Consider the following 24,029-nt stretch of genomic DNA (forward strand, 5'->3'; position numbering starts at 1 on the left):
TACTATTTATTTGGATGCTTGGAGCCACAGTGATGCTGATCCCTTCCTCTATCTATCTATCTATCTATCTATCTATCTATCTATCTATCTATCTATCTATCTATCTATCTATCTATCTATCTATCTATCTATCTATCTATCTATCTATCTATCTATCTATCTATCTATCTATCTATCTATCTATCTATAGTGCAATACTTAATAACAACAGTAGGGGGAGCCCCTGCGTAGCTTAACTTTCACTCAACACTGCTGTTCACAAAATATCGCTGTACCCGAAGTTATTGAGTCTTATTCTGTACAAAACGAAATTCACTAGAAATTAGTAAACAACAATTAACAGAAAATCAGCGTTAGACCATAAAAGAGTGACGTTTATTGAATTGTACGTTAACAAGTTTAATAATAGTTCAGACGAAACCAAATCCGAAAAAAAAACTAGAATGAATCACCAGTCAGGCATTGCGTAACTTTTTCAGTTTCTTCGTCATTCTGTGTTTTACTATCTTTCCCTTTAAACGAGGAGCACACCATCTAATTGGTGGGGTCCGGTCATAGTTTCGCAGTTAATATTATTTTAAAAAGCAAATCTAAATGTAAATATGTTTTATTCTGTTTGTTACTGCTTAACTAAAAACTCTTCCGCCAGTTTGGTGTCTTCATATCTTCAGAAGTAGTTTATTAACCGGTGTTGAGTCGTTGATCCCCCCCCCCTGTTGTAGCCGGAATGGTACGGTCCATTCCATCTGTTCGGCTCCGTTGAGACACTGATTGAAGCAGATCGTAGCGCTCCGCTGGTCGCAATGGCAACCGCTCCAACAGGAAGGGAGCGACAACTTTCTTCTTGTTTGTAATGTTCCGGAGGAGTTCTGAGTCAGTGAAGAAGCTACTTTCCTATGTGAGGAAGGATCGTTACACACTTTGAGTGATCCCAAAATGTCCCAGGGATGTCCCGTTTCTGTGGAAGAGGTCCAGTCCTGGTGGGAAGTCCCCGCCATAGCCCACTTCTGCTCGCTGTTCAGGACGGCGTTCCGGCTTCCAGACTTTGAAATAGAGGTAAGGGTTCGTTCGCGGCGGCTTGCGTCCACACGGATGTCCTTTAATCCGGAAATGAGGAGCTGTTTGTGTCAGCACTTTCTGCTTACGTGATCGGTCGGTCGCGTTTGAGCCCGGCCGGGTTCGGTTAACCAGCTTATGGAGGCTTCTCTGAACTTCTCAGCCGTTAACGGCAATCCTGTTAGCTAACAGGAGGCAGCTTCAGGTGCTGCTCTCAGCTCCTTGAAGTTGGAAAATGTTTTAAAGAAGTTTACCTCATTTACTCCTAGCATTGTTTTCATGTCTGTTGTATTTACTGACACCTACCAAAAGAAGTAACTATTAGAGGTCATGTTTGTTGTTATTTGCTCCAGGTTACGTTAAAAGAGCAACGTTTTGGTTAAAACCTGCGCGGAGAAGTGAGGGGAAACTATCTAGAAACATGAATATTTACTCAACACCCTCGTTTCCTGAAACGTTATTAACTTAAACCGTCATTGTGTGGAAACATTGTATTAATATTCGCATTAATCGTTGAGTTGCTCCACGGTTGTCCACCGTGTCCGGAGCTAAAGTTAAGTTCACGGCGTGAGGTTCGGAGTTTATTGTCTTCCAGCCATCTGGCTCGGGTAGCCATAGGGACGCAGATGCTGTTTTCAGGCATTGTTTGCTCGCTCCAGCCCCGTGTTGTTGCCAGAAACGGCGGCTTTTAACGTTAAAAAAAAAAACAAAAAACTCCGCAGGTCGATTACTACCAGTTGCCAAGGCAACGTCCTGCACGTGCTCCCGCTTCTTTGTCGAGGAAAAAAAAAGTTGATTTACCACGTTACCATCTCATAATACAACTTCATCGGTGTCCACCCCCCCTCTTCCTTCTCCTCTTCCTCCCTCCCACTCCTGCTCACTGTAATGCCCCCCCTCCATCTTCCACCCCCAACAGTACAGTGTGAACAGGGAAGCTCTGGTTATTGGAGATGGTTTGCTCTGTCCAGCCGGGATGGATTGCTTTTTAAATAAATTGGTGGGGTCAACATCAGCCATCAGCAGCCTCCATCACTCAGCCGTCCCCCACCCCCTTCAGCAGGAAAACACGTAGGCAGTGGCTTTGTTGTTAAACGAAGTGTGAGCCAGATGGGGGATCGCGTTGCGCCCAGTTTACACGAAAGTTGAGGGTGCTTATTGTTGCTTTTGCTCCTTCACGTGGGGCTTTGTTTTTAGGTCAGATACCTCACCGTATATCCACTTAAAACCTGGATTTATATCAAATTGCACAAAAATTATTACTTTTACTGCAAATTAAATTAATTAGAGATTATAAATGTGGACATTACATCTACCATTAGTGTCATTTTAGGTATGATGCTAATTAGATCCACCAGGCATTCAGTCTAGATGTGTTGATTATTGTAGTGATGCTGTTTATTGTTCAAAAAGGACTTTGAAATTTAGTCGAAATGTTTTCCAACAACCATCACAGTGCTCTAAGTACAACTCTGTATTTATTCCTCTGTATTTACAGCACTGTATCCCATGTGCTGCTAGTTCCCTTTATCACAATGTGAAATCAGTTTTACCAATTTAATTTCAACACATATTTTCAATCAATTAAGATCCTTTGACTGTACTCTGCTAGAATCTTTTATCTGATGGATCACAATAAAAAATGTTGTGTTCGGGTATGTACTTGTATAAATAAGTAATTATGTATACATTGTGTTGTAGTTTCAAGTAATTATTTGATTCAAGTTTGTGCAGTCAAAATATATGCACAGTATATACAACTTCTAAAATGCACTTACTTGTTATTCCTTGCTGTTTTTTGCGAATGTTGCTTGTGCGTCAGATTAACAGGCGTACCAGAAACACAACACAAAGGATCTGGCTCAGGATTTGTGGAAAAAAAAATTTAATTAAGATTTTTAACTTGTTAAAATCTATGTAGTCAATTAATCAAAATGAATGCATTTAAGTCCCAGTCCTACTTATCAATACTAGTATTACTCATTTCCATTACTTAGCTGCCCAGTGTTGCTGAAAAGCCTCAGACTCAAAATTAGAAATAGTTTTTAGAATTAAACATGTTGTTTATATTAACATATGATGAGTAGAATATGTACTCTCTATAAATGAGCCTAAATTATTTTTTTATTGCAAACCAAACTCAGGAGTTAAGATTATTTCCTGAGTTTATCAGTAAAAGCACATATTTAGTATGATGGGTACAGGTAGCATCTAGCATTTCTGGTATTTGACTGTATTCAAAATGAAAGATAATTAGCCGCACTAGTCCATAAGGGCTGTATCTCTTATTCACCTGAGCGCCTTGATTTGTACTTTTATGATTCGTTTTGCAAGTCAGGCATGATTTGAGTCATTCATTTTGCCAGTGCTGCTCTGCTGCTGCAGCCCAGTATGAATAATCCATTCATCTGGAACCGCATCACTAAGCAAATCACACGTGTGGCTACACCCTCAGCTGGATGCAAGGACACATTGAGATTGATGCAGAAGTCTCACACTTTGACGTCTTAATTAGATGCAGGGGTGTTCAAGGTTATAACTCTTTGGTACTCCGCTTAATTACCAGCAGTTGCATTTATATTACCAACTGTACAGTGAACAGCTGTCTGATGTCAATATTTTCCCCCTAAGTCCCATGACTTCTAGTCTATTAACACATCAACTCACAACAGTTTTTAAAATGGAGTTTAGAGCAGGGGTGGGTAATCCTGGTTCTGGAGGGCCGGTGTCCTGCAACTCTTAATGTCTCCCTGGTCCAACACACCTGAATCCAACAGCTGAATCTCCTCCTCAGTGCAGTCAGGTTCTCCAGAGTGCTGCTAACGACCTCATTATTTGACTCGGGTGTGTTGAAGTAGAGAAACATCTAAAAGTTGCAGGAGACACCGGCCTGGATGACCTGGAGTTGTCCACCCCTGGTCTAGAGAGACTAAATGGGAATAACTGTGTAATTCTTTCATTTCCAGTTGGATTCCAAACTGTTTCTGATGCTCAACATTTTCTGCTTTATTTGGTGTAGTTCTTTGGCTATAATGGAAATAGTTGGTATGAACTGGTAGGTGAGACCACAGAGAAATGAAGAAGGTCCTTCTGTTGCTCTGCATGTAGTTTGGATGTTTCTGCTTTGCATTAAAACAGTTCTTGGTGGGAAAATGGTGGCTGTCTCTCTATCATTTGTCTCTGGAAAAATCTGCAAAAAGTGAGTCTTTGCTTTTTCAAGGAAGTGAAGTGAAGCAGTGTGTTACCCAACCTGAGAGGCATATATAAAACTACTAGGCTCCAAAGACGTATAAAAATGTAGAAAATCTGATTATCCAGGGCTGGAAAACCAGATTCCTCATTTCTTTACCTACATGGATCGACGCTGAGATTACTTCCTTTATCTTTGATAAAAACTCGAGATTTTGTCTTAACTCACTGCTCAGAAATGAATGCACTCTAATGTGTAATGTGTGGATTACTTTGTAATCCACACATTACACATTTTAGCAAGTGGACTGATTCACACGCTAAAAACATTTACTCTTCCATTAAGTTTTGGAAAAGTCAATTAAAACAGATCATAAGCTCTGTTCTGTGACTTTCCAAGAACCTAGATCTACGTTACACAGAAATAAACCAATCCATGAAGGTGTTACAGATTTTTAAGAACAGTTGATCCGAGCGTTCCCATTAAGGCAGTGAATTAGTGTTTTAGCTCAATGCTCAGCTACATGAGTTACAGATATAATGACACCCCAACGGATCATCTGTGCTCAAATCATTCTGGACATTTGAACAAAATGTCTCAAAAACTTCTAGAAATATCTGGAATTTGATTCTGGAAAAGTTTGGAACTCTGTTTTTTTCAGCCGATCATCTGAAAAAAACAGAGTTCCAAACTGTGTTGGTTTTATGGCGCTCTAATGGTATCTCTGCGTCCGAGTTAAATGCTAAGCTAATTAAGGACTCGGCTATTAGACTTCCTGAATCAACGTGATTTCTGAACTGCAAATTCTTTGTGTTACTAATAATCTTAAAGTCCAGCATGTTTCATTTTTCTATGGTTTCAGTTTCATTAATTAGGGCTATTTTAAACTTAGTTTTGTAATTGAATAAATTCTAGTAAAAAAACATTTCAGTTCGTTTTTTTAATAAGAAAACATTTTATTGCTTAAATGCAAAATAATTCAAACATCACTTTTTGTCTCTAGTTTGAAGTATGAAAAAAAAAACTCTTTTTTCCGAGTGCAAAAAAAGATGAGAAATAAAACATTCCACATTTTTAGGAATCATTTGGATGAATCATTATGACTCAGGATTAATATTTTGGCAGTTTTTGAATCCATAAAATCCTCAGTCATGCTTTGTTCTTTATTCTGGTCTGGACCTCTGACTGAAAGCTGAGCTGTGATGTGAAGAAGGTGAAGCTTGGAGACGGACATTTTGTTGATCCAAATGGAAACATTTGGACGGATTAGTGCTTTGGAGAATAGTTTGTGTACCCCTGCAGAAACCTAAATGGGGAACTGGGAGCGGGTGCTGGTGGTTTCTCGTGCAACATAAGGCATTTCTGTTTGAAACATGTAACAAATGTTGAGCATTGGTTAAATCTCATCCACTATAGTTCTTCTTGATGTTGAGCTGCGGGTGCTCTAAATGCTTTAAAATACTTTTGGGTAAATATGAAATGCATTTTTTTAGTAATGATTACAGTTCTGCTTTTACCCCATATGTATTATTATATCTTGGTCTGGAAATCCAACATTTGGACAGATATCATGTTTTAGATGCTGTAAGAACATGGTAACAGGGTGACCTTATTCAGGACTGATAGATCTGCTGAACTAATGATTAAAAACTGACTGGTTTATTTTGTTAACCTGCTGTTCTTTTCCAAACAAACAGTTTCACAGCAGCTTCTGGATTCTGAACATTTGGATCCAGTGTGTTTACTTTCTGAGGACGTTGTGTCACAGAAATGAGAGGAAACTGCAGGCGGACATGTTTGTTTTGCTTAATGCCACATAGCAGCAACCAGACAAGCCGGCCCGGCCACTCTCATCTACTTCTGCTTTCATCACGGCTACGGCGAGTGTTTTGGAGAATAAGATAGTAGTTATGAAAGTTTATTAGGAAGTATGAGCTAGATTTCAGTTTCTGCTCCTCCATATTCCCTTTGCACATATTTTCAGCTCATTTCTGGAAGGATCATTTGGGTAAAGCCAGTCGACTCCAGCTTTGGAGGGGAAAGTGTTCAGGTTTGTAGGCAGGAAGTGGGCAGCGAGCGTTCAATCTTCACTTTTTCCTGTTGTCTGTCTTGTTCTGGTCAGTTTCATCTTTCATATAAATCATCTAAACCAGAAATATTCATATCATGTTTCCCACATATGTTAACTAGAGAGAAAAGATAAGTGAGGAAAAGTTCTGGTCCTGTTACAGGAGGCGCCACGGCACCTTGCTGCTGGAAAAATCAACTTTTACCTTGTTTTTTGGAACTTATACAACCTGGAATCTGATGGGAATCACTGTAAACCAAAAGAGCTTTAATCCGGTCAGTGTTGCCTTATTGAGCAGCTTCCTGGTTTTCCCTCTGGTGTCCGCTGAGTCAGTGGGTGTGGACATTCATGCCTGCACAGGTTATAATCTAGAGATGGCCTGTTTTAATCATGCTCACAACCCTAATAACTAATTAAACAGATTATGCTTCTGTGCTTTTAGTTTCATCCCCAGGTAGGTTTGTCATATGGGTTCTGGTTATCTTGCAGTTTGTAAATTTGTGAGAGCCATAAATTCAGCAAAAAAGACAGTACAATGTTTGGTTCATGAGACCAGGGTGAGATTTCAAAGAAACTTTTGATGTTATAAATCACAAATTGTATTTGACTGGTTCCAGTCTGACCAAAAGGACAGACTTCTTTGTGTCAATAGGTAACCTCTCATTGGAGCAGACATCAATCACATGTGGGGAACCCCAAGGCTCAGGCTTGGGCCTCTCCTATTTAATATCTACATTATAATTCACTGAATGGCTTAGCACCAAATTACTTTAACAATGTTGTCAACATTCCAGACCTCTCAGGTCTTCTGGTTCTGGATATAGAGCAGAACCAGAACCAAACATAGGGAAGCGGCATTCAGCTTCTATGCACCTCAAATCTGGAACAAACTTCCAGAAAACTGCAAAACAGCCGAAACACTGAGTTCATTTAAATCTAGACTAACACCCCACCTGGTTAGAGCTGCCTTTGATTAATAACAACTAGAACATTGATAAATATATTTGATGGTTATTATTCTTGATGTTATATTTAATTATTTTAATCCCACTGATTCTAAACCGGGTCGGCGATTTGGAGCGAATGATGTGAGGTTTCTGTTGTCTTCTCTGCCACTCTTTTGATTTATCTACAGCTTTTATACTGTTGATCTTAAGTAATAATAATAGTTTAGAAATGTCACCTTAAGCTAAATGATGTTAACCTGCTGTTTCTGAGCCTTTATTGTGTAAATCTGTGAGGAAGTGAAAGTGAACCTGAACGCTGAGCGATCTGCCCAGCGGAGGCCCTTGTTTTCACCTCATGCATGAACAAATCCCTCATCTGGGACCTCGGTGTTTATTGACCTTTGAAACTGAAGCCAAAGTGGATTTCTGACAAATCCAGCGATCCAGTCCAGCAGCACTGCAGTGGCACTTTCTATGGCGTTGGCCAGTGATAATAGTTTCTACCCAGGCTTCCCAACAAAGGAGCCCCTCACACATTGTTCTGTTTGTGACACACTTCACCGTCGCTGGTTTCCACTTTCCTCCCACTCCAGACAGTGAGCCGGAGGATTAGAGCAGAGGAAAACGAGTGAGTGGGAGGGGAAGGGCAGAGGAGGAAGTGGATGGAAGTGTCCTTGAGACGGCGTTTAGGAAAGGGAGGAAGCTGAAGCACATTAGTGTTGGTGAGTGATGCACAGGAAGAGCGGAGGGTCGACTCGGCGCGCCGCTGCGCCTCACTTTCTGTCTGTTGTTGATGTTTCTTTTGGCTGTGGATCAGTGAGATGATGCCGGAGGTCCCGCCGTCCGCCGCGGGGCGCCACTTTCTGCCAGGCATGGGTCCTGGTGCCAGGGGCCTCCGTCCTGGGCTTGTCAGTACGGCTCTGCTGACAGCTTGTTTGGCACATGGTCGTCTGTTTACTACGCATCTTAATTAGCTGCTTGTCATCGTCCCTCTGAGATCAGGCGGCGCTGCGATTGGGTCTGGGTCTTGGGTTTAATTCCAGCTTCAAGCTTCTTGCATTTTGCTGCAATCATTAAAAAGTTATGACTGTAATTGTTTATGTTTATAAGTATTTTCCAAAAATGTAAACTCAAATATTTAAATTCTTTCATAAAGGAGTTCATGAGATAATTATTTAAATGTGCCATTAATTTCTTAAAAATTGAAATAAACAAATAATTGATTGAATATAGAATTACATTTTTTCCTCAATTAAATGTCTTGATTTTTTTTTTTAACTAGATATAATTTTGTCACGATTTAATGAATTACTTTAGGTTCCTTTGCTGAACCACATCATGAATTAATTTAAATGGTCAACTTCACCTTTCAAGCTCGGTGGGTGGGATTATGGAAGTCCCCGACGTCTGATTGGCTGCTTCCAACAGCAACTCATGAACATCTTTCAAGTTTTCTACGACTCTGAGGGTAAAATATTCATTGGAAGTGTGGAAATACATATAGTTTTATCTAGTTTTATTGTTGCAGCTCTGAAGTCTGCAGTCAGACTATTGTGTAAACGGTTTCCAATCCTGCGGATGCAGACGTTCCCCAGCAGCGCTTTGTTACGGCAGCAAAGATGGCCGCTCTGTTTACGGCGGTAAAGATGGCCGCTCTGTTTACGGCGGTAAAGATGACCGCCGTCGCTGGATGGATTGTAAAGTTGCTGAGAGCGACGGCACAATCAGCAGATGGTCAGCAGACGAAGGAAGCTGATAAAGGGAAAGCTATCAGCTACCAGCAGCCATTAGTGGAGCTGCAGCCTCTGACCCGGTTCTGATCCGGTTCTGTTTGGATGTGGAGTCGGACCAGGAGTGGTCGGTTGGGATGTGATGCGTTCACTGACTCAGACTGCTTTCATCGCTTCATTATTATTATTTTCAACCATAGTTTAGATTTACCGTCTGGATTCTTCTGCAGCAGAATTTTGACGCATGTTGGATAAAATGCGACGTTCAGACTGCAGACACTTGACGATTTAGTTCCACATATGGAAGTGGGGGCTGCACAGTGGAGCAGTTGGTAGAACTGTTGCCTTGCAGGGTTCGATTCCTGGCCTGGGGTCTTTCTACATGGAGTTTGCATGTTCTCCCTGTGCCTGGTGGGTTCTCTCCAGGTACTCTGGCTTCCTCCCACTGTCCAAAAACATGACTGTTCTCCGTAGGTGTGAGTGTTTGTCCTGTCTGTCTCTGTGTTGCCTTGCGACAAACTGGCGACCTGTCCAGGGTGACCCCGCCTCTCGCCCGGAACGTTAGCTGGACAGGCACCAGGACCTCCTGACCCACTAGGGACAAGGGTGCAAGAAAATGGATGGATGGATATGAAGTGGAACAGAGCTGATTTATTTTGGATGAAAGGATCAGAATTGAGCTGTTCAGACTGCAGTGAAAAAGTTGGAAATGCATCAACCTGGTGTGTGAATGCAGACATTCATTTGAGCCAATGGTATCGGAGCAGGGATGCATCCAAAAGTTGGACTGGAGTTGGAGATTACAAAATTATTGTAATGTTTCAGAAACAGGGATTTGTGACCTCTTGGGCTCGGTTGAGTCTTTTAATGTTTAGGTGTTCAGGATGTTGAGTGGATGAAGTGGGCATGGCGTCGTGACGGACCACCCAGGCTCTTATCAGCAGCAGACCCACAAACTGGTGTTGTTTTCTATCAGGGACCTTCAAATATGATGACCTCTTCCTCTGCAATGGCAGCAAGAAAAATAATAACAGACCCATATCTTAGAGCAATTTGGATTGTTCAGAAAGATAATATTTTGTAGTTAACAAAGTGAATATAAGTTCTGACCTGAATTTTAAAACAGGAGATGGAAGCAGAACCTGGATGGGGGTGTCTGTTTACGTCTGCGATGGCTGCCGCTCCCCGCTTGGCGCCCCAGCCCCTGGCATCACCATGACTAAACCCCAGATGGTGGCTCTTTCTTTGGCTTCCCCCTGGAGGGTGGAGGCTCCTCACTCTGACTGGGTAAAGCTGCTGCTGCTGCTGCGGGGAGGGGGCTCCTGGTGTGTGTGTGTGCATTTTAACCAGGATGATTGTGAAAGAAGATTTAGTCCTATTAGATGTAGCAGAAAAGGAAGAACAGCCTGCCTGTGAGCACATCCTTGTTTCTGTTGTCTAAACAGCAAGTGGATTACCAGAGAGAAAGAGATGCAGCCTGAAGTGTTGCTCCCTCACGGCCAGGCGCCTCCTTCCGTCTGCTGGGTCTGTAGATGCAGCTCATAATGGTGGAAACGTGGCGAACCCGAACCCTGGCCTGGGATCTTTGGGCATGGAGTTATCCTGCGTGGGTTTTCTCCAGGTACTCCAGCTCCCTAACACAGTCCAGAAACACGACTGTTGGGTTCAGTGAATGATCCTAATGTCCTGCTGTGGACTGGAAACCAGCTGAAGGCGAACCCTGGGTCTTACCCACTGACCGCTGGAGATGGGCGCCAACCGACCTTCATATCAATTACTCAGCACTACACAGATGCACAAAAGTTCAGGTTTTGACCTGGTCTCCTTACAGAAACGGCATTTTCAGATTCCCAAACCAATATGAGTGAAAAAAATTGCACACGTCATTCCTGAACCTGCAATTAGAGTATTACTACAGATTTGATGAAGGCAGTTTATTTATGAAACATTTCACTCTAGTTGGGAGAAGAAAAATGGAGATTCTTAGTCTGTTATTTTACCAGGGAGCCAACTGGCCCAAATGCGATCACACATACAATCAACTGAAATGTAGTTTAATCAAGCAAACATTAGACAGTTCAACTGAATTACAAACTTTTCCTCATGAGCATGAAATAGTTTATGGGTCTGAACTGGCAGCAGGAAGGGAGGAAGTTCAAACATGGAGGCTTTAAATGACCCAGGAGCCAAAGGACCCTTAAAGATCAAACAGTTTTTTGCAAGTCTATTGTAATACGTTGTCACTTGTATGCTAAGTTAGGGGGCGATGGAGGATCATGCCGCCCCTCCCCCTGACCTGATTGACAGCAGTACATGCATCAGATGGTTCCACATAGCCAGTGTGTGCAGGGGGGGGCAGAGTGGTGCATGCACTTATTTTTCTGCCAGACCCATTGTGGTGACTCCCCATGGTTCCCACTCTCTGTCTCCAGTGTGAGGGGGCGGGGGGCGTTTGGGAGGAGGGAGTCCCTTTGCAGCTGGATGTGAAGCAGAGACCAGAAGTGATGAAATGCTCACCAGGTCACATCTGGGAGGAGCCGGCCGCTAACGTTTAGCTTTCCCGCTCAGTTAGCTTAGCGGTTTGCTGCTGTTTGCTTATGTACAATAAATTAAAGTGTTATTGAAAAGCTCATTTATTTTTATAAACTCTTATCACTGAGTGATTTACAGGGATGCAAGTTATCGATTTCATGAGTTAATCTAAAGCTGATTGATTGACTGTCATCTTTTTAAAAAAGTTTTCTCTTGGATGAAGAGGGTCAATCGACTTTCCATAACATGGATTTTTCATATTATGCTGGATAAAAATAAAAAAAAAACTTACGGAGAACAAGAAAGCTAAAAATCAGAACCGACAGTTATTACTTCAATGGAGATGTCTGCGACAGATGGAAGAAATGAAAATGAACGAAGGTCCTGAGCATCAGGAATGTACACAAGATTTTACTTTATGCAGGTTTTTGGTGTTGAGCATTTATGAGAGGAAGATTTCCTTTTATATCAAATCAATATTCTTAGTTTTGCACACAGTGAGAAGAAAACACTTTTTAACATCTAGTAAAACTAATGTTCTGTTGAACCTCAGCAGTTTGTCTCGTTTGTGTATTTAGGTATTTTATTTACTTTTAGTAGCTGATTTCTGATTGTTTTTGTTGGCCAAATTTAGTTTACATTTATATTTATTTACCTATTTCAATTTTTGATGCACTAAACATATTGTGTGATTTTTGTGTAAATTTATATAAGAATATATTTTTATTTGGTGACAGTTTATAAAGTAAAGTAAAAAAAAAAATTGAAGTTACATATTTGTCAAAATCCAGTTTTAAAAAGAAGAAACAGAAAATGTCTAATATTGCTTGTGATATTGTTACTGCGGTATTTAAAGAAATATATTGTGTGAGGACATTAGCCGCCCTAATACTTGGAATAAAAATTGTATAAAATCAGAATCCATTTGGCTGGAAAATCCTGCATCTGTGGTAGAGTGAGAAGGATCAGAATAAAAATGGGTTTTCTGCTTGAGGTCTGTGTGTTGGCACCAACAATGTGGCCCATTCAGATGAACTGGGCTTGGGGTCCGGGGGGGTTTCATGTGGGGTAACGACTGGGACCTGCTGTGCTGTTTGGGAACGTCAGGACCTCGTCACACATTACAACTTAAATAAAGTTTAAAAAAAACTTTTGCTTTGAAATAACAGCAACATCCTGTTTGTAACCTCTTCCCCAAGTTAGCTGGGCGTTTTCTTTAAATTAAAGTATTCAGTTGGATGTGAGCTGAAGCAGGAAGCTTGATTTTTTATGTGAGGAAGCTGATGATGCGGTTTCCTCGAAGTGGAACTGAACCGACCATCAACACAGTGTAGCAGGGATGTCCACAGTGCGGCCCGGGGGCCATTTACAGCCCTCTGAAGGATTTTTGGCGGTCCTTTGAGCTTCATATTAGAATGGAGCAAATCTGGCCTGCAGCCATAGTGGATGCAAATTAACATTCTTTGTCTGTCAGGGTAACAAAGTTTTTGCATTTTGGAGTAACTAGAACCACAAACATCGACCTCCTTTTCCTCGATAGCAAATCTTATTCTCAAATAAAAAAATCAACCCCAAAAATGTGGAAACTGTCTGAAAAATGCAGTCCAAGACATTTTTTATATTTTGTATCTACAATGATTTATTTGTTAATGACAAATTTGTTAATTTGAATAAAATGACCTTTTTCTAGTTTATTGTTGAATAAAATAAAAATGTAGAAAATATGTTATGTTTTGGATTAACTGATTCATAATTGGACCTTAAACAGGAGATTTTCTTTTCAGAATTTGAAGCAGGTGAAACTAAAACATGAATTACTGCTCCGAGGTTTGTTTTTTTCAGTAAATGACCTTTTTAAGAGTCTGAATCCTCTGGTTAATGATTACTCAATTACTAAGTTAGGTGATGACTATTTCAAGAATCGATTAATCGTGATTGATCGAGCCGTGGCCTGAGGACTGTTTGGATGTGTCCAGCGTCCTGACGTCCCCCCACCTGTCAACCCTGATCCTGACTTAATAAGAAACCGCTGGACGCTGGAGCGAGTGCAGAGTGTGTGTGTTGTATTTAGTGTGATCATGCTTCTAGATCTCTCCGTTTAATTTTTGTAAATAACTGATTGCAGCTCTTCAGATCGATCTGATTGCTGCTCGGTGAAGCAGCTGGAAGGAAAAACCAATATAATATAAATAATATCAGACGTTTGGTGTTGAAAAGTGAAAACCTTGTAGTTTGGAGCTGCTAGTCAGATGATTGAGGCAATAGTCTGAGATGTCAGCGTTAGCATCTGATCAGATGATCTGCACATCCTGAGGATGTGAGGGCGTTTTCCTGTGGTTTCACGGCTGGCTTTGTCATGTGGCAGGAGGCGGCTGCTGGTGGGGGTTGGGGGGTGTTGTCAGATGATGGCTCCTGGAGGAACCATGTGTGAGGCAGCCGGGGGGCGGGGGGGCTGGTGGAGGAAGACTGGAGCCTTTACACAACAAACAGTCCCTCCATCCCCCGCCGGCCTCCATCACGCCCTCCAACTGGTGGAGGAGCAGCGACTCCTGGTCGACCTGGTTCCTTCATCTCCTCTTCATCAGAGGCATGTTCAGCTCTCACGCCGTTCTCTAATGAGTTTTTTATTTATGTCACTAGTCTAATTTTATGAGTACGTCTCAAAAAATTAGAATATTGTGTAAAAGTGCAATATTTGTTGTCGGTTATCTCAGAAAGTGAAGCTCGTATATTATCTAGATCAGGGGTTTGCAACCTGAGGCTCCGGAGCCACTAGCGGTTCATTGAATCTTTTGATAACTTAAAGCAACTGATTTTAATTAAATGTATAATAACAAATGAACAATTTTTAATGGGATAATTTGTATTAAATTCCCAAAACAAAACAAAAAAGAACCAGTTATATTTGTTTAGATTTTTTACTGGAAAATATGTGCTTCCATTTTTTGAAACATAATTTTGCAACCAGATGCAGCCATACAAAAGTTTGTCTTTCCGTTTATTTTAATGCCTAAAAATGGGAATAAAAAAATGTTTCTTTACAAATGATAACTGTAGACACAGTCAACGCTTTTGTCAAAACGGAATAGACGGGAATGCGAAATAATGCCAACTCACCGTCCAAAGCCTGGCATCATTAACAGAACAAAGCCAGCAGAACAAAAACGGTATTTTTACATCCACGAGAGCCCAATTAATTTACTCCAATAAAATATTTAGTCAACAGCAAGTTTCAAGTCCAGAATCCAACATAATCTGCCGCTAAACACCTTTGAAATTTTCTCCGGCTGTGTCTTGTTTCACACCATATTTTCATCATAAAAGCCTGTTCTTTTTTTCTTTAAGAGTTTTGAGGGGGGAAAAAATCTAAGAAAATTTAAGGCGTCAAATCAGTTTAAACTCGGTTCATTAAAGCAAATCGTCTCCTGGCGGTTGGAGAGCGTGGTCCTCGTGTATCAAACATGGGAAGTGAGCCTATTATTCACCACAATCCCACTGCAGCAGAGGAATCAAAGCTTTGTAGGAGTATAATTGGTCCATAATGCTACAAAATTATGTTGAGCTGCACAAGATTACAGGAGTCATGTTTACTGTACCGTACATTTGGCTTTTGTTTATCAGCCTGCTTTGAAGATCAGAGGCTGTTTGCAAACATGCAGGTTCTGTTATTATATGAGCCAAAATGTAATATTTATCATGTTTTACAGGACAGAGACACTGAGGGATGAACAACCTTTAGCTTCTAAACGAGGAAATATTGTAAATATGGACCTGAAACAATCTCACTGTAGGAATGTAGACTGAAGAAAATCTGGCTGTTTTCATATCTGACAACCCGGTAGACTCGGTTCTGTTGGGACCAGAACTTCACCATCTGTTAAATCTCCAGCTGCTGCGGTTCTCTTCCTCTCTGCTCTGAGTCAAACCAGCCAAACCCTTTGAGCAGCCTGTTGCCCTCCTGGCCTGTGGGGGCGCTGCACCAAGAACCTCTGAAGACACTGAGCGCAACTCATTTTAGCGGATGGAGCATTTCTCTTTTGTCTGTGGCTAAAACCCACGAGCCATTTCTCCCACTAGCGCTAGGCTAACGCATTTGCTTTGGTTGTATTTACCCAGAATCCCCTATGCTATAGTTTCGTGCTTTTGGAGCGGTCTCTTTTCCGCTTGGCGTTTCCATCTGCATTCAAACCGAACCAGAATTCAGTTTAACCGAACACAGACCGAGGTTTGGAGGTCTCTGTTCAAACAGAGTTCCTGTTTTTGGTCTGCAAAAGAGTAGTTGTTGTTTGCTTATTTCAAAGGGGACAATAATATGCCAGTTAGCCATAAAGGCTAGTTTTTTTTCTCTAGTTCCTCAATGAACAAGTTTAATCTCACATTCACTCCTCCCCAAATAAACTGGACTTTCTAGGCAAATGGGCTGGAGTTTGGTCGCATTCACACCAGCCCTGTTCAGTCCACTTCAATCGAACTCTGGTTCCTTTACCTACAATAACATGCAACTTAAAGTGCAGACATTCTGCAGACTTTGAGTATTTGTGGTTTAACAGTTTCTCTCACTCCCTTCTTGCATTTCTCACATCAATAACATCAGAAAAACAGCTACAGCATTTTTAAAACAGTACAAACTGCACAACCTAGCTAACCCAGGGAAGCGCGTTTCCTGCTCCAAATGGATCGTTCATTTGTCAAAAGCAAGTATTCATGTCAATGAAACTATCTGTCATTGACATGAAAAGTCCTGACGTCATGTTCATGTAAGATAAATGGTTTTGTCATGTTTTCATGATGATCCCTCATCCTGGTTTTCTGATGCAAAAGAGTTGGATCTCTGTCTGGAAATGCTCAAATAATTTCCTTTATTTGGGAGGTTTGCCACCACCAAGCATTGTTCTTAGAGCAAACAAATGGTTGACATGTACCATAGATCATATCTCGGGCTAAAACATTTATATTTATTCAAATAATACGAGTACGTTTTTGTCAGCTGATGATGTTTTGGATGCGATGGGTGCAAAATGGTTCCCAGTTAAATATAGTCATGTCTGTCATCATTTGCAAGCTGTCAAGATGGATTTATCATGAAGGAAAATGAGAGCTGCAGTGTTTGTTCTGTACTGGGACCAAACCCAACCAGATCCAGTTCTGGATCCAGTTCTGCACCGACTAGTACCAATCCTCTCCGCCTACCATTGAGTTAGAAAACTCGAACAAATGACTCATTTAGATCCATGTGGATCTGTCTGGTCTTGACAATATAAAATTTCATTAAAATTACATTTAATCTGTAGCTAAGTTTGAAGGTTGTGAGTTTGATTCCAGCTTCCTTTTGCCACATGCAGATAATTTAACTCCAAGTCGGCATTGACTGGCTTATCGGTGTCTGAGGACGTTTGTGTCTGTATGAATATGTTCATACATATTGAGTGCGGCTGTAGAGTGAAGTGCTCTCAGTGGTTAATGTGACTAGAACAGCTGGTTTCCCATGATGCCTGGCTTCGACCTGCAGCAGACATGTGGTTGAGGTTTGATGCTTGTTGATTCAGTCTGATAAAGAACAGAGACGATGCAGCGTTAATTTGGTCTTCATCCTGACCAGTCACCACTAACTGCACTACACTGGGATTTCATCTGACAGACCAGTAGAACAACATTCAAACTTTACATTGAAGCTAATATTCGTCTCTCTTTTCACTTATCCCTTTTCTTAAAGGTTCATTTCAGGGTCTTTGTCGGTTAATTTTCCTTCAGCCAAACATAAACCATAGAATTAGATTGAAAGCAAACATTTAATAGCTCAGATATATTAAAGTGTTGGATGGAGTTTTTTCAAACTGCGCATCTGGAAAACATCCAGCCTTGTTCTGGTTTGGATCTTAATATGTGAGGATCAGAACTGTGATTAAAGTACAATACAGTAAAGAAAAAAAAAAGGTGGATTCACATGACTGTCCAGATTTCCGTTTGTAGGACTCTGGGCCGTGAGAAGTTCTGGTGGAACGCTGCACTTTGTTCTGGTGGCGTTAGTGGGGGAGCATTAGGTGTGACGGGCTTTGTGAGGAGGAGAAAGGGATCGGTTCAGGCTGTGGAGTCATCTCCCTGCTACTTCTCACACTGTTTTACTGACAAAAGAGACAGTTCAGCTTGTTCTGTGGAGACGTTGGTTAGTCTGACCTGCTGCATCAGCGACTCATTCTGCAGTTTGTAGTTTATTTCTATATTCACAGCAAACGTTGTCTCGAGACGGTTTAGAGGAAAAGAAGTCATTTTAACTCGATCACTCATCCATTCTATTGCATGTAGCAACAGTGGAGAGGAAAAACTTCCCCTTAACAGGAAGAAACCCCCAGCAGAACCAGAACCAGAACCTGATTCAGTACCAGCAGCTGAACCAGGCATGACCGACTGGAGGTTTGAGAAGACAGAGCAGAGACACAAACAGAAGAACTGAACCAGGAGATGTTTCTGTTCAAATAGTAGTTTTAGTTTTAGTTTTATCTAATCCAAGATCCTCCTCCAGGGCGGCTTACAGCCGGGCCTGTCATGATAAGATTTACTGGATGACAAGTCATCCCAGAAATTATTGTGTTAAACAACAATTTGAGGCCATTTTCAAGCAATATAATAATAGTAGTAATAATAATAATGCAAGTACATCAGCTAAAAAAAAAATTCTAAAGAAATGTAACAGTGGAACTGGAAAACATTTTAAATATCTGAAATAAATAACATAACCGAAACCAACAATAATTAAAACTCCTCTGTAGGCAAAGTTGTGTTTGAAAAAAAATATTAATCATTAGGCACGCAGGACTTCAGTAAAAAAAAGAAACTGAGTGTTAAATGTTTGCAGCATTTAACACTCGGCAACAATATTCAATCATTAACCCTCAATTCTATTGTTTTTCTTTTCACTAATGTGATGTACCTTACCATGCACCTTTTACTGTGATGTAAAATAAATAACAGGTGAGGAATAAAATCCTTAGAAGTAAAAAGATATAAATTAAAAAGGGGAGCATCTCTTTAATGAAAATTGATTGAACGGAAATCATGGAGCTCATTTAAATTTTCCATGTGATTATTTGATTTATCGCTCATGTGACACCGATCACAGCCAAACAGAACGTTAGTCCAGGTTTATTCCCTACAGAGAGGAAAAAAACTGAAAGAAAACATAAAGTTGACCATCTTAATAACAGCAAATAATGCTAATGGAGAGTAGTAGGAGAAGAAAGTGAATTATTGATGGAAACCTGAACTAAAAGGCAGAATAAGTCAGTTTTAATGTGAAGAGAGCCACGGCAGTCAGCTACTAACCGCCTCTGACCGGGACGACGCATGGAGGGCAGATCGGGACAGGGGGCGGGCGGGCGGTGGGGTGCTCAGGGTGTCGTCAGGGGCCCAGTCAGGTTCTGGGCTGCAGAGCCGAGGGAGGAAAGCAGCAGGGATCCTGGGTAGAGAAACGCCTGCAGGGCGAACGGCTGATAGCAGGTCTGAAGCCGCTTTGTCTCCACCAGAAAATGACGCTGCAGCTATGATTTATAATCAATAGCTTATCACTTCTCCAGCCGCCTTATCTGAGAGCCCCATTGATCATTAATGCCAAACAGCCAAAGTTCTCTTTTTGTTCCGAGTTTGAATAATCATCACAACAGTTTGTGTTTTTCAGCATCGTGTGAAGCTTTTGGGTTAAAGTGATTGATTATAGGTTTTATAATGTTTCTTATAAAGTATCGGCTCAGTCGCAGAGTGAGTGCCGGTGTTGCACAATGTACTGTGACCACACTGTAGGAGGCGCTGTTGCATTTTAACATAATGCTAACACAAAAACATAAGCTGTGCAGGGGGGAACAAACGCAAATGGAAAATAAAGAAGAAGCTTAACAAAGCACTGCCATATTCTGTGACTGTAGGTGTGTTAAGGTGTGGTGTAAAACTGCAACAGCACCTCATACGCTCACAGTATATGGTGGTCACAGAATGAGGTGCAACACCGGTGTGAGGATGGAGCAGGCCCAGCAGGTTAACTCTGCTCCACCTTTCCAATTGACCGCTGGAGCAGGGAGGTGTTTATCCAGGGGCCTTCGATCTGCCAGTGCAGCGCCTTACCTAGCCGTGGCCGCAGCTGTGGCCCCAGCCGTGGCCCCAGCTGTGGCCCCAGCCGTGGCCCCAGCTGTGGCCCCAACCGGGGCGTTTTCGGAGCGCGTTCAAAGTGCAGCCAGGCCCTGATGGATGAGTCCACTGTGACCCAGAGGCTGGCCGGCGGGGGGCCTGCAGGAAGAAAAGAGCGCCGTGCAGGATCTCTGCATCCTCTGCACATGCGCCTGCTGGCAGAGATATACGCTGCAGATATTCAGATCAAAGTTTACGGGCAGCTGGGAAACACGTGAGGGAATGCAGAGCGAGCAGTTGGAGATGTTCTGTCTCTTTGTTATGGTTTGTTTTCCATTTCTGGGCGAACAGATTCAGATGCTCTTTGAAGCAGATTTATTTCTGGTTGTGAGAAACTTTACTGACTCCATCTGAAACTAAAGGAACCTTTGGTTTTTAGGTAGGATGGAAATGAGGAATTGTGAAAGTAGTTTTAGAGTCTCAGTTCAGATATAGTGGAGAAAATCGGTCAACTTTCCAGAAATGAAGGAAACTACCAGAATTTGTCAGTTCGTTCATATTGTGGGGTTGCGGTAGAGTGAAAGGAGAAAATGAGAACAACACCTCAAAACAAAACTGGACAAAAGACAAAAGATCACATCACCAGTTTGGCAATATTTTGAATTTCAGCAATAAAAACTAATCGGTATTTATTTATTGACTGCTTGTATTATGATGTTTTAAGCCATATCACCCCGTACTAGTTGTTATGACTAATTGTACCCTGATTTTTTTTTCTTTCGATCTAAAGTCATGTGTTTTTGACCTGGTTGGCCTTCCGTATGTGCGAGCACTGGAGCTTCACTGAAGCCAGTCTTTACCTGATGACTGACTTCTCTCTCTTCATTATATTTTCTGTACTTTCTTTTAATGTCATCGTATTTTTTAGCATTTTACTTGAAATATTTCTGTTCTGTTGTGTTTTGTATTGTAAAGCGCTGGCCATGCAAGGTGTTGTTGGAAAATCCTGTAAAGTTTGATTTGATTGACTTCCAATATGATTTCTCAGACGCAGATAAATCATTGATTGTATTTAATCTTTCATCTTTGTTTGTAACAGATCTAATCCATCATTAGTTTTTCAACAAGTGAGTGTGAATCAAACAGGAAGTAGTTCCCCCACTTCCTGTCATCAGGGCAGGTTTTGCACTTGGCACCAGAGACCTGTAACTTTCTCTGTGATAGTAAATCTTCATCAGATCAGACAGGAGTGGTTGATTTGGTTACATTTCAAAAGCAAAACTTTTCTTCTCATTCAGTCTCCTGCTGTTTGACAGAAGTTTGAATCAGGATCAGTTTATAGTTTTTGTGCTATTTTTCAGTTTTACCTCCAGCACAAATATTTATCCTGTTTTTCAACCCCTCTGCCTCTTCCTCCTCCTCTTCCTCGTGTTTTTCATCGTGCTGACTTGTTGGCTCCTGGCTTCCGTCGGCCTCCGTGGCCCGGAGGTGTGCATGCTGACCTCTGGTGACCTCTGAGTTAGGCTCGGTCCTTGAAGGGAGAGGCAGACAAAGACGCATGTGACGGCATAATAATTGAACATGCTTCCATGTCATAGAAAAGCTTTTATTTCAGTGTATTTAAAAGCACTGGTTGTTTTGGGGCTATATTGTATCAGAAAATCAGCATTTTTCTGTTCTTTATCTCGTTATGGTCCTCCCGACTCTTCCAGCATCTCAGACCAAACTTAACCATAAAGCAGTCACCTTCATATCCATAGCAACAGCGCATCAGAACATATTTGACTTTATCGGGTAGTACTGTTTTTATAACTTCAGATCTAGTCTTTCCTAGAGCTTCTGGACTCCAGAGAACCAGAGTGAGAACCGTTATCCACATGGAGAAAACATGGAACAGCAGAGAACTTTCCTTCAACTCCATAATCCCAAAGCTATTGGGAAATGGGACGTTTTGAAAGCCTGCATCCAATCAGATCTGGTTTAAAGCTGCAATAGCAAACTGAAGGTTTTGAAGTGGCCTATTCAAAGTCTGTTGTTAAATCCAGCTAAGATGTTGCACGAACTTAAATATGCTAGAAATATCTTCACTATCAATCCTTTCTCCAAACCAGACAGAGTCAAAGTTCATCCACATTGATGCTAAAACGGCAAAAGAAGATCCAGCCTGTGGGGGTGAATAGTTTTTACTCCACTGCAGCTGCTTGGACCTGAACCTGAAGCAGTTCTGTAGTTGAGGAATCTAACCGGCGACTCGGATGGAACCCCCTTTGTCCAGTTTGGTTTGGTTGGGGAGAGCAGTGCATTCTGGGAGGCTATGTGTCTGGGTTGGTCAGCAGAGGGGGGCATGGCTGCTGCCTGCCATCTTTTCTTGGTGCTTTTGGGTCTTTTATAGTTTGCCTGGCCAGTTACTACTGCCTCATAAAACCTGAAAGGCTGAAACACAATGCTGAGCAGGAGAGGGGTCACGGCTAAGGTCGCGCTGCTCCTGAAACCCGACGGCGGCTAGCGAAGCAGGAAGTTTCACTGAACAGCTGACGGACTGCAGCTATGCCTCCCTCTGCCCAGACTTTAAATAAGACCCTTATTCTCCTGTGGTGTTTATGTGATTTCCATACCAGATCCAGTTTTCATATTCCTGTTTGCATGTTGCAGAGCGTCGTTTGAATGCCGACTCACGCCACTGCAACGCCTCGTCCACCTGCACAGTCCTACCTGAGCTTCCCTTTCTCTTCCAGATGATTGTTTTCATTCACACAAGAAGCTGCAGAATACAGTAAATACTAGTCAGCAGGAGGGAGGAGCGTGCAGATGATTCAAGATGGACGCTACATGAAGGCTTAGTGGCAACTGGTTAAAAGTTTGATGAGTCAGTTAGAGGCAGCTCCGCACCAACATGCTGTCACAAGTACTGAAACAATTCATCAGATTTATTTTGATTAATTTAAATAATTGGCTATTAACTTAGTAATTAAATAAATTGGAATATACAGAGTAATTTATTCTAAGTAAAACACCCTCAGAACAATAACTAAACCAAAAATGTGCAACACATTTATACCGTATGTATATAATGTTGACCCTGGCCTGTATTGATATTCAGTCCAGCAGAAAGGCCTGAACGTTTCGCATGTTGATGTTGAAGGATTTTCATCTGCAGATCCGTCATTTGCTACAGATGATCAAATATTCACAAAAGAAATGCTGTTATTGCAGTTTAGACAATAATATCTTAATTTCCTTATTTTAAAAAATATGTAATTATTTGTTTAAATTTACTTATGTATGTTGTATAAAATAATCTTAAGATGGTAAATGAAAAAGCAACAGTGTGGTATTATTTTTTTTGTCTGATTAAGCGATCAGAATAATCAATAAAATAATCAATTACTAAAATAATTGTTGGCTGCAGCCCTAAACACAAGATTCATGGATGTTTATTTGTGTTTACATGAGGAAGTACCGACTGCTTTGACTATAAAGTTCTAAAAACATTAAAACTACGTTCATTATTGGTTCCTTTGATATAGAAACCTGATGAAAACGAGACGGAGGATGAAGAGGTGTTCAGAGAGCTAAATCACGCCTGAGCACCTGGACCTAAATCCTTCCTGAGTGTTCGCTTCGTCATTGCTCTGATCACCCGGGACACCAGGTGGTGCCGGGCCCTAATCGGGTCAAACTACGGACAGGACAGAGTACACTGCTGTGGCCGCTCCTGTTTACATGACGGCCTTGACTAGATCAGCTGGAAACATTCACCTCTGAGATGTAGAGGCTTCCCTGCAGCCCCACAGGGGGCGCTAGCAAGCCGGATGTGTTGTTTGACTCTTTGGTTTTCCTGAGGGACAAATCGATCTGCCCTGGAAAAAGCAGCAGATGCTTCCAGACTTCTTTAAAATGAGCTTTGTTGTTTTTCTTCTGCTGCTTCTGATCTGGCCGTTGCTTATCTGCTGTTGAGTGTAGCGCCACTCTCTGGCTGGGAGTGTTATGGCTGCAGCTGAACCTTGCTGCATTTACAGTACTTCAGCTTTAATTAAAAGTGTCCCTGTTTTTTCTTTCCAGGAACTGGAGAAGGCTCTGTCAGAGCAGGACCTGGACTTCCTTGGCGACCTTGTTGCCTGCCTGTTGCAAGGATGCTACCAGCGCACTGATATAACGTGAGTGGAGACGTTAATGATCAGCTGTTGCATCATGCCTTTTGAAAAACACGCTGACATGGGGCCATGCCGGCTGTTTTTGTCAGAAAAAATGAGCAGAATTGGATAACAGCTGCATCCCATGCATCTCCATCACCTGATTTAATTTTAAGAGTAAAAAACACTCATTTTTAACTCATTAATGCAATGATTCCACACATGAATCCCTCTAACTGAAGTTGTTTTTAATATTTG

At 41.5% G+C, this 24,029-nt stretch overlaps 1 protein-coding gene across 2 annotated transcripts in view; it reads left to right on the forward strand.

Annotated features, from left to right (window-relative positions):
* Nucleotides 1-763: 763 nt before the first annotated feature.
* The window catches only part of cecr2 (CECR2 histone acetyl-lysine reader), a 43,741-nt gene continuing 20,475 nt past the window's right edge, over nt 764-24,029 (forward strand). For both annotated transcript variants that reach the window (XM_008436487.3, XM_008436488.3), the window contains exons 1-2: nt 764-1,056; nt 23,701-23,795. In XM_008436487.3, the coding sequence (XP_008434709.2) occupies nt 937-1,056; nt 23,701-23,795 (215 nt within the window). In that variant the 5' untranslated portion in view covers nt 764-936. The remainder of the gene's footprint in view (nt 1,057-23,700; nt 23,796-24,029) is intronic.

The sequence above is a fragment of the Poecilia reticulata genome, chromosome 6, assembly GCF_904066995.2.
Source record: "Poecilia reticulata chromosome 6, P_reticulata-male-v2, whole genome shotgun sequence".
NCBI lineage: Eukaryota > Metazoa > Chordata > Actinopteri > Cyprinodontiformes > Poeciliidae > Poecilia > Poecilia reticulata.